The sequence below is a fragment of the Carassius gibelio genome, chromosome A22 (genome assembly GCF_023724105.1).
Source record: "Carassius gibelio isolate Cgi1373 ecotype wild population from Czech Republic chromosome A22, carGib1.2-hapl.c, whole genome shotgun sequence".
NCBI lineage: Eukaryota > Metazoa > Chordata > Actinopteri > Cypriniformes > Cyprinidae > Carassius > Carassius gibelio.
Window position 1 is genome coordinate 5,982,001 of NC_068392.1, and position 13,933 is coordinate 5,995,933.

The following is a 13,933-nucleotide window of genomic DNA, read 5'->3' on the forward strand; positions in this document are numbered from 1 at the left end:
TTATGTTTTTGTGTATGTAAAATATTAAAATCTTTAGTATTCTGAAAGCTAACAAAAAATTGAAGGCAAAATACAAATTACATTTTTTTTTAAAATATGGAAGATATCTATGCATGAAAAAAATAATTATCTATCATTTATAATCCATAATTTAAATTTTATATACATTTCTAAACCTTTATTAATTATGTAAACATACAACATTTTTTTTTTTAAAAACATATTATTTAAAATAATAAAATAGTTAATAATTGTAGGATTAATTGTTAATCATTTAATTTAATCATTTTATGTTTAATATTTTATGTATTTGGATTTATTTGATTTTTGGAGCCATTTAATTTTTATATTCAGTTATTTATTTATTTATGTTATTTTAAAATGTTATATGTTATTAACAAATAAACGTGAATAATTGATTTATATTTAAAATAGTGTTTAATACTTTATTTTTTATAACTATATCAAATTTTTTTTAATGCTCTCTAGTTCAAAGCCGTTTTAAAAAAAATTTGGAAATAAAACAACACTTTTTTTTAATGAATTATAATATTATTAAATTATCTTACTAGCCAAATGTAAACCTTTTAAAAACTGCATTTTTAAGCTTTTAATGTTTACAGCAGTTTACAAAAATAAGACACGGTACACCATTTTTCATTTACTAATTTAAATTAAATATAATATCAAATTATATTACGAGCTAAAGATAGTATTTTTTATAATTAAAAATAGTATTTTAATGCTTTTAAGTACACAGAACAATATTTATATTAATTAGTTAAATAAATCATATATAATAATATTAAAAAAACAAGTAAATAAAAACAAAACTATAACTAGTCATATTCCGAACATGCACAAAAAATTATACAATTTAAACAAGTACAATGTAGAACATTTATATTAATTAAGGATAGTTAATTAAATAATATACATTATTTTAAGTAAATCAAAACAAAACTAAAATCACATTCCAAACGTACACACAAAATACTACTACTAATAAAATTGCAAAATCAAAACTATTAAAAAAACAAAAGCATAATAATGTGTAACACAGTATATTACATTAAAACACCCGTAACACTTACGCTTCCTTGTATAAGACCATGAATCCCAGCAGGTCTCTGAAGTCCGAGGGCCAGAACGCTTTCCACTTAATGAGGATCTTGTCGTGGGTCGTGCGGATTTGCGTAAATTTAAGAACTTGGTTTTCACCTGGAAGAGAGGGTGGATTGTCAAGTCTGCTTTGACGTCAAGCTGCACTGAAAGCAAAAGCAAAAGCAGCGCGGCTCTTACAGTAGGTCTGGTCAGCATACGCTGGGATGCTGACGTCGTTCTTCCTGTCCTTGGTCCCGGTCACTTCTTCCATCCGGAGGATCTCAGACTTACAGAGCTTGCTGTTTTGGACAAAGTACATCTTGCCGTTGAGGATGGTGAGGTTGTGTTTGTTCCAGTCCCACAGCTGTCGCAAGTTCAGGTTGTCCAAGGCGTAGAAAGAATAGTTCCTGCAAACATCAAGAAATGGCATTGAGTAATCCCTAAAGCTCAGCGCTTGAGCTCAGCGGTAGCGTCTTACGCACTCGGCTTCCAGCGTTTCTCCACGGATGAGACGCAGCTTGCGGAGGAAGGAGAGCGAGACGAGAGCGTGGGCTCGGCGGATGCTCAGATAGCCTGAGATCTCCTCCAGCTGACCCAGACTAGACTCCAGCTCGGCAGCGATATTGTCTGAGGAACAGGAGATGCACACTTCACCTCATGCATACACAGACTGATCCATATTAGTGTGTGTGCTAAAAATATTACTAGACTGTGATTGGTCTGTCATAACACTCATTTATTTAAAACATAATATCGCTCAACTGAATAATCTTGAATTATGTGCTTGTGATAGTTAACTATTCATTATTTTATTTTTAGAAATTTATAAACAGATATTTGATTTATATTTTATGTATTTATATATATAAAATATATTGTTATTATAATTATATATATATATATATATTTTTTTTTTTTATATATCATTTTTTTTTAAATAAATGACAGAAGTTTAAATAATTTGCACAAGCATTTTTATGTTTTTGTGTATGTAAAATATTAAAATCTTTAGTATTCTGAAAGCTAACAAAAAATTGAAGGCAAAATACAAATTACATTTTTTTTAAATATGGAAGATATCTATGCATGAAAAAAATAATTATCTATCATTTATAATCCATAATTTAATTTTTTTATACATTTCTAAACCTTTATTAATTATGTAAACATACAACATTTTTTTTGAAAAACATTATTTAAAATAATAAAATAGTTAATAATTTTAGGATTAATTGTTAATCATTTAATTTAATCATTTTATGTTTAATATTTTATGTATTTGGATTTATTTGATTTTTGGAGCCATTTAATTTTTATATTCAGTTATTTATTTATTTATTTATGTTATTTTAAAATGTTATATGTTATTAACATAAATAAACGTGAATAATTGATTTATATTTAAAATAGTGTTTAATACTTTATTTTTTATAACTATATCAAAGTATAAACATCTTATGTATTTGGATTTATTTGCCATTTAATAACAAAATGATATTGTCTTTATAAATATTTTTTGTAATTTATTTAAAGTGTTATATTATATAACATTAGATTAATTGCTATTTTGTTTATTTATTCTTTTTTTTAACAAATTAGTAAAGCTTACAAACAAGAAAAAGTTCAAATAACTTACACAATAATCATTTTATGGTTTTGTATAAATAAAACAATTTGAAATAATATTAACATTACTATATAACAATTAAAACAATGAAAACAATATAGATGTGAATGCAATCAATCTGCTTGCGGAGCCATCTCAAAGTGCACAATACTCACTTCCTTTGCTGATTTTGATGATCAGACTGCCGTTGAGCAGCGTACAGCCGCGCAGAGCCTGAGCAGCGGTGACCGAGTCCACCGTCTTCACCCCTGTACACAGTTTGGGACATCGACCGGTGCACGGCTTGCAATTCAACCTGAATGATTGACAGAGATGGGTTTTAATCGAGACATAACGGCGAGAGCAAGTCTGAAGCCAATAGCGGCTTTCAGACACACCTGACTAGTGCTTTACACATGTATTCGCCATGATGTCAGCAGCTGGCACCGCTTTTTGAGATTGCGATTGCCTCGGGGTTAAACATATTGTTCCCTTCCCGCTAAATTCTCATGTCACCTGCGCTCTTGTCATTGTTGTGTTTGGAACGAACCCAAATGTGCTGGAACGGATTGTGTGCTGTAATGCATCTGAACGGAACATAATGAATCCCAGCGGCGCAGTGCATTTGTATAATTCTGTTGCTTAATCTTAATCACATTTTAACACAACAAGAGTGTAACTTTACGTAATGGCACTCGAATCTTGCAGCAGTGGGTGAGAGGGGAATTGAGATTTCACCCCTCCCCCATCCGTCTTTATTCTCTGAATCCACTAAAAAACAAGGCAAAAACTTTAATACCTTTATGAAAAAAAAAGATTGTGCTTTATTTATTTATTTTTGATTGACTAACAGAGCTAGGTAGATTACTTATGAATTGTAATCAGTTACTGATTACAGATTACATGACAAAATTTATAGATTACACAATTTTTTGGTAATGTAATCTGATTACTTTTGGATTACATTTAGATTACATTTGTGCTAACACTTATTTGATATCACATATATATTGAATTAGTCTAATCTTGTACTATTTTGACATTTACAAAGAAACAATATATTCCACAAAATATATTTAATTCACCAAAAAGAGCCACAATAGCTTCTTTTTCAAGTACAATGTATGGACAGCTTATACTTACAAAATACTAACACTAATGTGCCTTGCTGTTAGTGTTTGCTAGTAACACTTAATAAAACGTATAATTAGTTACTTATAATTAAGTAAATTTAGAAAACAGCTACACTACAAAAAACCAATATTGAAAACCATCTACTATTTAATCTAATAAAACACTAGAAGTGCATATGAACGTATCATTGAAAAACGCAAAAAATAGCTACATCGCAAACATGAATCTTGAAAAAGACAAAAAAAAGAAGAATTTAGGAGAATCAATGGATTGTTCACAACTTATTACCATTGTGTAACTAAAATGTAATCGTGTAATCCATAAAAAGTAACTGTAGTCTGATTACGAGTATTTTACAAAGTAGTTTACTCTAATTACAAGTACTTGAGTTTTGGAATCTGATTACGTAATCCAGATTACATGTAATCCGTTACTACCCAGCTCTGTTGCCTAATAAGAATCAGCTCATAAGAGTAATTGGTTTGGGAATCATTTTAAACGTAAGTTTTGACTTCTTTTCATAAGAATTCATTAGATTTTTCATATTTTTTTCTGTGATCATATGATTTTTCATGTGAGAATAATTTGTTTGGGAATCACATTACACAAGTCATGCGGTTTTCTGATTCACTTAAAAGACCATACTCAGTCATTCATTCAGGAATCGGATTACATTGGTTGTGCTGTATGATTTTGACTAACTACAAAAGAGCCATTTTTATGGAAATTGGATTACACTGGTTGTGCTTTAGGCTTCTGGCTGTAAGAATTAGCTCATTAAAATAATTTGTTTGGGAACCAGATTACACTAATCATGCTGTAAGTTTCTGATTCACTTAAAAGAACAGACTCATCGTCATTCATACTTAGGAATTGCCACATTTTTGACACACTAAAAGGAATAGTTCATAAAAAAACTTTTTTCAGGGAACCAGATTATACGAATCATTCTGTATGTTTCTAAATCACTAAATGAAATAGGTTCACAAGAGTCATTTGTTTGGAAACCAGATTGTACTGGCTTCACGGTTTGCTTTTGATTCACTTAAAAGAACTGGTTCACAAGAGTCATTTGTTCAGGAATCAAAAATAATTTCACGGGAATTGGATTACTCTAGTCCCACTGTATGTTTTCAAATCACTAAACGGAAACATGCTCATGAGACTCATTTGCTTGGGAACAAGATCGCACTGGTTTTGCTGTGCGTTATGAATCAGAGTCATTTGTGTGAGCATTGGAGTACACTGAACGTACACTGAAGTATGTTTTGCTTCACTAAAAGGGTTCATAAGAATCATTTGCTCGGGATTCATACCTCACATTTCGTGCTGTATGTGCTTTAGATTCAGTTGTTTGGTGTTGTGGCACCATTGAATACTGCGAACGAAACTCTGGCAGAGTAGTTTAGCGCAACGGTTTTGGCGTAAGAATGAACATGCGCTAACTATTAACTGAACCAAACATCATTGGGTTCTGGTATTATTTAGAGAGCAACGGTTACTGGTCCATACCCTATTTAAGTGTATTTGGGGCGATTTAGAGTTTAACTGAATCCTTTTCAATTGCCACTACAAGGAATACTTAACAGCATCATGTATTTCAGGAATTATAAAAAAAAACACACCCACAGAAATGCTAAACAGTTCATTCACAATTGAGCGTTTTTCTCTTTTTTGGTTTTTAAGCCCATAATCCCACTCTTTAACTACTCTTCCAATTTAGCAGATCCACGCGGCTTTGTTGAACCAACAGTTTTAAAATTTTAACTCCCATCGAACGACATCCACATGCTGTTAGTTCCCGATGCGTCGTCGTCTCATTTGGAAAATAACGAGGAAAGAAGGATGGGGCGTGCTGTTACGAAACGGGACTTAATGCCGCATGGCTGCCTCCCACAAAGGCGAAAGGTGACCAGCCGAGAAAAACAAGCCACTGACCTCACTTTCAAAACAAAATTCCTGGAAAACCGAGATCCCATCAAGCTTCCACAACGGCAGCGTTCTGACGTGGAGACAAAGGAATCAAAAGGCCAGTGAAACGACCACCTTCTTAAAGCCCCCGAGACCCCGGCAAACGCAAACAAAGGCTGCCATTGTTACCACAAGGGTGCGTGTTACTACCGTTCTCAGTGTTAATTCTCTGTTTATTTGTGCGTTAATAATTCCCACAAATGAAGCTGGACGTGCAAACCAGCATGTGCGCGAGCTTCCGGACATTCCTGAACAGCCAAATGGACTTGCTTTCCGACACGCAGTCTTGTTTTGGTTTGGCTCATTATACTTCCGCTTTGCTTGACAAATTCAGCTGGATTGCAAATGACTCTGGAATAATCAGGGTGGCATTTTATCAGGCTCTTAACACTTGACATCGGCCATTAGAATCTGCTCATTTTCAATTTGCCGTGACTGACGAAAAGCCTAAACGACGTTATGATACTTCTAGAACAGTTTTATCTTCTCCCGGTTAAGTTGAGCGTGACAACCGGTTCGTTAATTTTCTAAGCGACTAAAACAAATCACAGCGTTAATCAGAAACAGCTTCTTCATGCCTGCAGCACATGATTCATTCTTTAAAGAGTCTCACAAAACCTGTCAAGAACATGTCCAGTGTCAAAAAAAGAAATTATATTTTGAATAAATGATAATCACATCATGTTTTAATAATTATAATACAATTATTTAATAATACTTTTATAACATTTTAATCTTTATTATTTATTTATCAATATCTATCTATCTATCTATCTATCTATCTATCTATCTATCTATCTATCTATCTATATATATATATATATATATATATATACACATATATAATTTGTTATTATAATGCAATAATGCCAAAGTCTTGATTTTCTTTAAGATTATTTTATAAAACAATAGTGTCATCCATTTAAATATATTTGTAGAAATCATTTTATATTTACTTACTCATTATATTTATTATACTTATTAATTTTAATTTATGATGCTAAAGATAATTTAAAGGGAAAATGTGTTAATTTCTTTTCCAGATAATTAAAATTAGACTGTACACTATCCAAGTAGTACACTACTATGATAGTAGTAAAGTAGTACTTGACCCTTTAATTCAACTTTGTGATTTGTCAAAAACTCAAAACTCAATCTGTCGCAGGTTTTCATCAACTCATGTCTGATGTGTAGCAAAATCTGATTAGAGCTGACTGAAAAAAAGTGGAATGCTGTTTAACGTTTAATATAAATGTTGCATTCATTTAAAAACAAAACAAAAGGTTGTACATACGAGGTGGAATTCATGGTGGTGTATCCAGACGGGCATTCTGGGATACAGGCTCCGTTGTGGATGACGTACTCGTGGCAGTCGCCGCTCTTGCCCTTACACTTGTTGTGGAGGTCCTGGCAGAATTTAAAGGACACACAGCGCCATCCCTTGAAGGTGTAGTAGCCCGGCGGGCAGCGCTCCACGCAGGTGTCGCCAAACAGGAAGTTGCGACAAGCCACGCATTTGGTCGAATTCCCTGGCACAGAGCAGCCGCCCAGACACTGGTCGTGACAGCACTCTTTATGGGGGGTACAAGCACCATGGAGGCATTCAGAAGGACAAACTGTGAGGGGGAAAAAAATTACTTATTAGACTTATTTTTCTTTAATGTGAGCAACTATCGATTTCAATTACAATATATATTTTTAAAGAATGTTCTCTCAATTTCTCAATAAAAAAACGGTTTTCCCACTTATTCAGTGTTATTGTAGCTCAAGTGGTAGAGCATCGATTTAGCAAGCGCAAGGTTGTGGGTTCGAATCCCAGGAAACACGTTGGGAAAAGTGTAAGCAGAGTAAGTCGCTTTGGATAAAAGTGTCTGCTAAATGCATAAATTTAGTAGCATTTACATACACAAAAACTTACAGTTTTATTCCCATCTATATTCTGAAGGATTTTACCAAGGGGTTTGTTTATATTACACTCACCTGGTTTTATACAACAATTTACTTCTATAAACATGGTTAAAATGTGTATTTTTCTGATTGTTGACAGTATTTTGCGATTTATGGAGTGATAAAAAGAGATATCCAAAATCCCCTCTATAAAAACCTTTGACTCTAGTATGTTAACAAAATTAAACAAGAATTTTAAACCCCGGCTTTATCCAATATTCTGGAAAATTCTGCAGATTAGAGCATATTCAACTAGAGAATGCAGTGATGGTGTTTAAACATAACAGAAAACCAAAAAAACAAAACAAAAGGTGCAATTCTAAATGTATTCAAAACAAATCAGGAAGCACACAATTTGAGACAATTTGATAAAGAATTGATTTATACTCCGAAATTGTGAGTAAATTTAACAATTACAAAGAACTGGCAAGAAACACTTTGAGTTGAAGACGAATTTTTTAAGTAGAAAAACAGAAATAGAATTTTCTTGTAAAATACTCTACAATAATCTTTAACATTTTAATTTACTTCTTCAAAAAAAATTTTTTTGGGGGTGGAGTAAAATTTAAACTCTAATTATTAATTAGTAATATTATTTAATTATACTATTAATTAGTAATATTTAATTTAACAGTTAACATTTTTAACCCTATTCATCTGGGCTGTTAATATTATTTCACATTAACATTATGGTGTTGGGTTGAAAGTCTCCCATTTTTTAAAAGGCGATCTGAGGTTGGCGGCATCATTCTACACCAAATAAAAAATAAAACAAGGTAATTTAAACTTTTGATCTCACGTTTATGACTTTTTATTCAAATTGGCAAAATTGTAAGTTATAAAGTCAGAATTGCGTGATATAAACTCACAATTTAGAGCTATAAAGTTTGAATTGGGGATATAAATTCGCAATTCGGAGAAAAAAAAATTTATATCTCGCAATTTTGACATAAATCGCAATTGCGTGTTATACAGTCAGAATTACAAGATATGAACTCACAATTGAGGGCGGAAAAAAAGTCACAAATTGTGAGATAAAAAGACGAGATTTATTTTTATTCAGTGGCGGAAACAGGCTTCCATATATCCAAAATACAACCTGACTTTTTATTTTTATTTATGTTTTGTTTACTTTTTTATTTAAAGAAAATAATATCCAGTATTTAAAAAAAGTGTGATTTTTCAACATAATTGTTATATAAATAAATACAATATTAAAATTATTAAAATTATTTTCTTTAAAGAAACTATTGGCCAGTATAGATTTTTTTTTTTTACATATATTTCGAATAAAGAAATATTACAAATTCTAAAATGATTTATAATAAACAATACAAACATGTAAAAATAAACATTTATAATGTTACATGGTGGACCATACCACTGCCTGATTGAAATACAAAATGGCAAATGGTGACGGGGATCATGGAGGTGAAAAGATCCTGAATCCATACAAAACAAAAGCACAAAAAGATAGAAAGCCAAAGCAAAACTCCTGAAACGGTGCAAAACATATCAATTTGAAGTGTTTGATACTTTTAATCAAATTCAACATTTTTTAAAAGGCGATCTGAGGTTGGCGGCATCATTCTACACCAAATAAAAAATAAAACAAGGTAATTTAAACTTTTTATCTCACGTTTATGACTTTTTAATCAAATTGGCAAAATTGTGAGTTATAAAGTCAGAATTGCGTGATATAAACCCACAATTTCGAGCTATAAAGTTTGAATTGGGGATATAAATTCGCAATACTGAGAAAAAAGTTTATATATCGCAATTTTGACAAATCGCAATTGCGTGTTATACAGTCAGAATTACAAGATATTAACTCATAATTGAGGGCGGAAAAAAAGTCACAAATTGTGAGATAAAAAGACAAAATGACCTTATTTATACAAAACAAAAGCACAAAAAGATAGAAAGCCAAAGCAAAACTCCTGAAACGGTGCAAAACATATCAATTTGAAGTGTTTGATACTTTTAATCAAATTCAACATTTTTTAAAAGGCGATCTGAGGTTGGCGGCATCATTCTACACCAAATAAAAAATAAAACAAGGTAATTTCAACTTTTTATCTCACGTTTATGACTTTTTAATCAAATGGGCTAGTTGCATATCTCCGCCATCTTGGATTTCCGGTCTTGTGAGTGTGTGCGTAGATATTTCCGGTTGTGCTTAAAGTCAGTGCAGAAAACTGGAGCAGTCCAAATATTACCTTCTATATGTTTACAGGATTTATAATATCACTTCATATGCAAATAAGATATACACTGCTATTATTACTATACTACAAATGTTAACTGAGCCAGTGGATTTGAAACTTGTGTATGTTTGGGTCTGGTGAATGAATTAAATACACTAATGTTCTCTACTGTTCACGAAATGAAAGTTGAACTCATGGCGTGTATACACAGCTATATAATGTATTTTATCTTACCAAATATGTAAATGTACAAATTACTTATTTCTCGAAAATGTTTGCATTATTTATTTTTATATTAAATATTTACCTCGTGAGACGTGGTCTGCGATTTATCTTCAGAAATATCTATTTCTCAATTGTACATTGTTTCATTTTCACAACATATTTTATTATTTTACATAGTAAAAAATACGTGACTAATTTTAATATGTTTAATCTGATAATTAATGCAAAACAATAACAATATACATAGACAGATAATGATTTATGCTACAGATCTTTCACAAAACAAATAAAAACACACATGAATGCAAACAGCGATCTTTTATTTAATGCAAACATACCATAATTATATTACGTTTAATTGTACAGTTAGTTATAAATTATGTTATCAAATAAAGTTAATAAAACATGCTTTATCAGAAATCTCTGTGCGTCTTGTTTGACAGTCAGAAACATTTATCTTACATAACAGAACAAAACCTGCTCTTCAAAATGAAAAGTATTGCATATTTGAGTGGTTTGTGTTTGAAAGAAGAAATCCCTGTGGACCTGACCTGACACAATTTCGAGCTATAAAGTTTGAATTGGGGATATAAATTCGCAATACTGAGAAAAAAGTTTATATATCGCAATTTTGACAAATCGCAATTGCGTGTTATACAGTCAGAATTACAAGATATTAACTCATAATTGAGGGCGGAAAAAAAAGTCACAAATTGTGAGATAAAAAGACGAAATGACCTTATTTATACAAAACAAAAGCACAAAAAGATAGAAAGCCAAAGCAAAACTCCTGAAACGGTGCAAAACATATCAATTTGAAGTGTTTGATACTTTTAAACAAGCACTTACTGCCTAACCAAATTTATTTTGTACATGACACAATCTTTCAGCGACCCCCGACTCCACTCCAGGTTTTCGCAGCAGCCTCAGATCCGCCCTCACCCTTAACCAATGTTTTTGCTGTCCGTGGAAGGCAGCCATTCAACAGCCTCTTCCAACAGAGAGAGATATCCGCCCAGCGTTAACCCCTGACGCGCCGGCAGACAGACGGCAGACGGATGCAGCGGGAATGCCATAATACACGCGAACAGGCAGGAGTGAGCATGCAGATGGGCGCAGCCTCCTCTCTCGCAGCATTCCTCTCATACGGCAGCGATTGCAGGACTGCGTAACCCTGCACAAAACACATCCCCACCCCACCCCACTCCTCCAGGACAGCCTCCGCGGCGTCTCCCGAGGATCATCCCTGTGTAAACACACACATCTTCTCTCTCCAGCCTTTGTAGTCCCTCCTGCTTTCATTCATAAGCATTGTGTGGGTCTGATGTCTGATTTCTTGTTCTTTTGTGGATATCAAAATTATTGCATTACCACTTACACTATTAGAAATGCCTTTTTATATATTTATTACATTTTATTTAACTCGGCAACTGCTCATCCCTCCAAAATCTTGTCCTTCCTTCAAATATATACGATATGTCTTTAAACATGGTGTCCGCAATCTTGGGATGTGCATGAATAATCGATTGCAACACCGTGTCGTATTTATTTGAATTTATTTGTTTATTATTTTTTGGGACTAACTCACAAAGCAGGTGTTACGCTGTGCTAACGATATAAATTTTTTATCTGATTTAAAGAATAAGGTTATAAGAGGTGATTTCCATATAAATATTAATTAAATATTAATGTCTGTGTATTACTAGGGATCATTATATAGCTGCAAATAGATAAACAAGTAAATAAAGTAAATAAATAATTTATGTTGTGTTATGTTTACAAATTCACAATCATTTTGGTAGTGATATAAAATTTGAATCTGAAAAAAAAAAGATCGCTTTTAAGATCTTTTTAAATTAGATTTGAAATATTACAATACTTTTATAATTGTTTTTTTTAATTATTTTATATATATATGTGGTCAAGGTTCTCTCATTTATTTGTTATATTAATAATATGTTAAACAATAAAATATTATTTTTCACCAAATAAAATGGCCATTTAGCCCAAATTCTCCTTTAAATATTAATAATAAATATTTAAAATAATAAAATTCTTATTTTAAATATTACAATTTTTACAATTACAATTTTATTTTAATTATTTAATATATATATATATATATATATATATATATATATATATATATATATATATATATACATGCTGTCAAAGTTCTGTCACTTATTTGTTATATTAATAATATGTTAAACAATAAATTATTATTTTTCACCAGATAAAATAGCCATTTAGCCAAAATTCTCCTTTAAAGGCAAAGAAAATCTATTCATTATGACTGAATATAATCTTATGGCTGAAAAGCATCAAGACCTAATTGTTTTTGCTGTATCGCTGAGCCCTATCGACATGTGAGCGCGACACGGACCATAAACACGCTTCCCTATATTCACTCAGAGGTCACGGGGTCAACAGCATTCACTGAAAACTCATGTGGATTCCCCATTAAAAAAACGCTAATGCATTTACACATGCACACTGAAGCTCTTGGATGGCTTTTTACTATATTTGGCTGCACTCGCATGTCTCAGGCTTCAAAAGATTTACTGTAAACTCTACTGATCATTTGTTCAGAGGCGTGCGGCTTACGAGAGCGGAGGCAGAGCGAGGAAGTCGGGGGAGGGAGGCTAGAAACGTAAACAAAACAAAGCCGTAAATAGGGGAGGGAAGAAAGCCTCGAGGCGCTCGCTTAGGAGAAAAGGAAAGAAAGCACTAGAATGCTTGTTTAAAGCACTTGTTTATGCAACCTTGCAATGGAAAACGCACAGAAATGTGACAAGCAAACTGGCCGGGTGACCTGTGATTCAAGGTTCATCGGTCCAAGAACTCGACAAACAAGAAAACATCATCCACGCCGCTGATATCACCAGATTACGCAACGCAGGTGAACAGGAAGCGCAAAGGTGATTCGCTATCAGGCCGTCGTCAATTCCAAGGAGTTCGCCAGCACAAGCAAAAACCAATGCTAATGTCACGCTTGCAGACACAAGGAAGTCTTCGAAGAATCACCTCTGAAAAATAGTTCAAGATGCAGTTTTTCATTTTAAGGGTGCAAGGGTGCACACTTCACAACAGGAGAGAGCTGTGGATCTGCTTGGGCAAGTTTTGGGAGTGTCTGTCACGAACACACATCCCAACAGCCTCAACACACGTCACACAGACAATAAAGAAAAGCTACAGTATAACACTCCTCGTCTTTTTTTGGAACAAAATTGGACTCAATATTTGTGACACCAAATCAAACGAAAAGGATTCATATGGATTATCACGCATTTGTAATCTTAGCTTTGGTCCATTGGTGCTTATTTTGAAGATCCACACATTGGGCGCCAAGTTTTGCGTGAAAACTAGAATATAAAACACAATATGAGATGAGCAGTTTTCATGTTTGCATTGTGCAATCTCCAAAAATGGGTATTTAACCAAGTACTTCTAAGGTAAAAACTAAACTTTTGGTTTTGTGGCAAAATGTTGGTTATCAAAAAAATTTGGTTCCACTTGTCACCCGTTTTCTTAGTTTAAAAATAAAACTGAGAAAGTAACAATGGATGTGAATGGGGCCAAGATATGACCAATAAATTAACATGATTTCAGTAAAAAAAAAAAAAAAAAAAAAAAGGTATTTCTTTGGGCCAAATATGAATATTTACAATGCTAAAATGTGAAAATGCACTTTAAAAAAAAAGTATACAAATGAGGTCTCTGTGGCATCTTTGTTTTA

At 32.5% G+C, this 13,933-nt stretch overlaps 1 protein-coding gene across 1 annotated transcript in view; it reads right to left on the minus strand.

Annotated features, from left to right (window-relative positions):
- LOC127943254 (insulin receptor) overlaps positions 1-13,933 on the minus strand; it is an 81,473-nt gene that overhangs the window by 13,929 nt on the left and 53,611 nt on the right. The window contains exons 3-7 of the mRNA XM_052539579.1: positions 7,110-7,431; positions 2,887-3,026; positions 1,587-1,731; positions 1,303-1,511; positions 1,095-1,221 (exon numbers count right to left, since the gene is read on the minus strand). Of these exons, the coding sequence (XP_052395539.1) occupies positions 1,095-1,221; positions 1,303-1,511; positions 1,587-1,731; positions 2,887-3,026; positions 7,110-7,431 (943 nt within the window). The remainder of the gene's footprint in view (positions 1-1,094; positions 1,222-1,302; positions 1,512-1,586; positions 1,732-2,886; positions 3,027-7,109; positions 7,432-13,933) is intronic.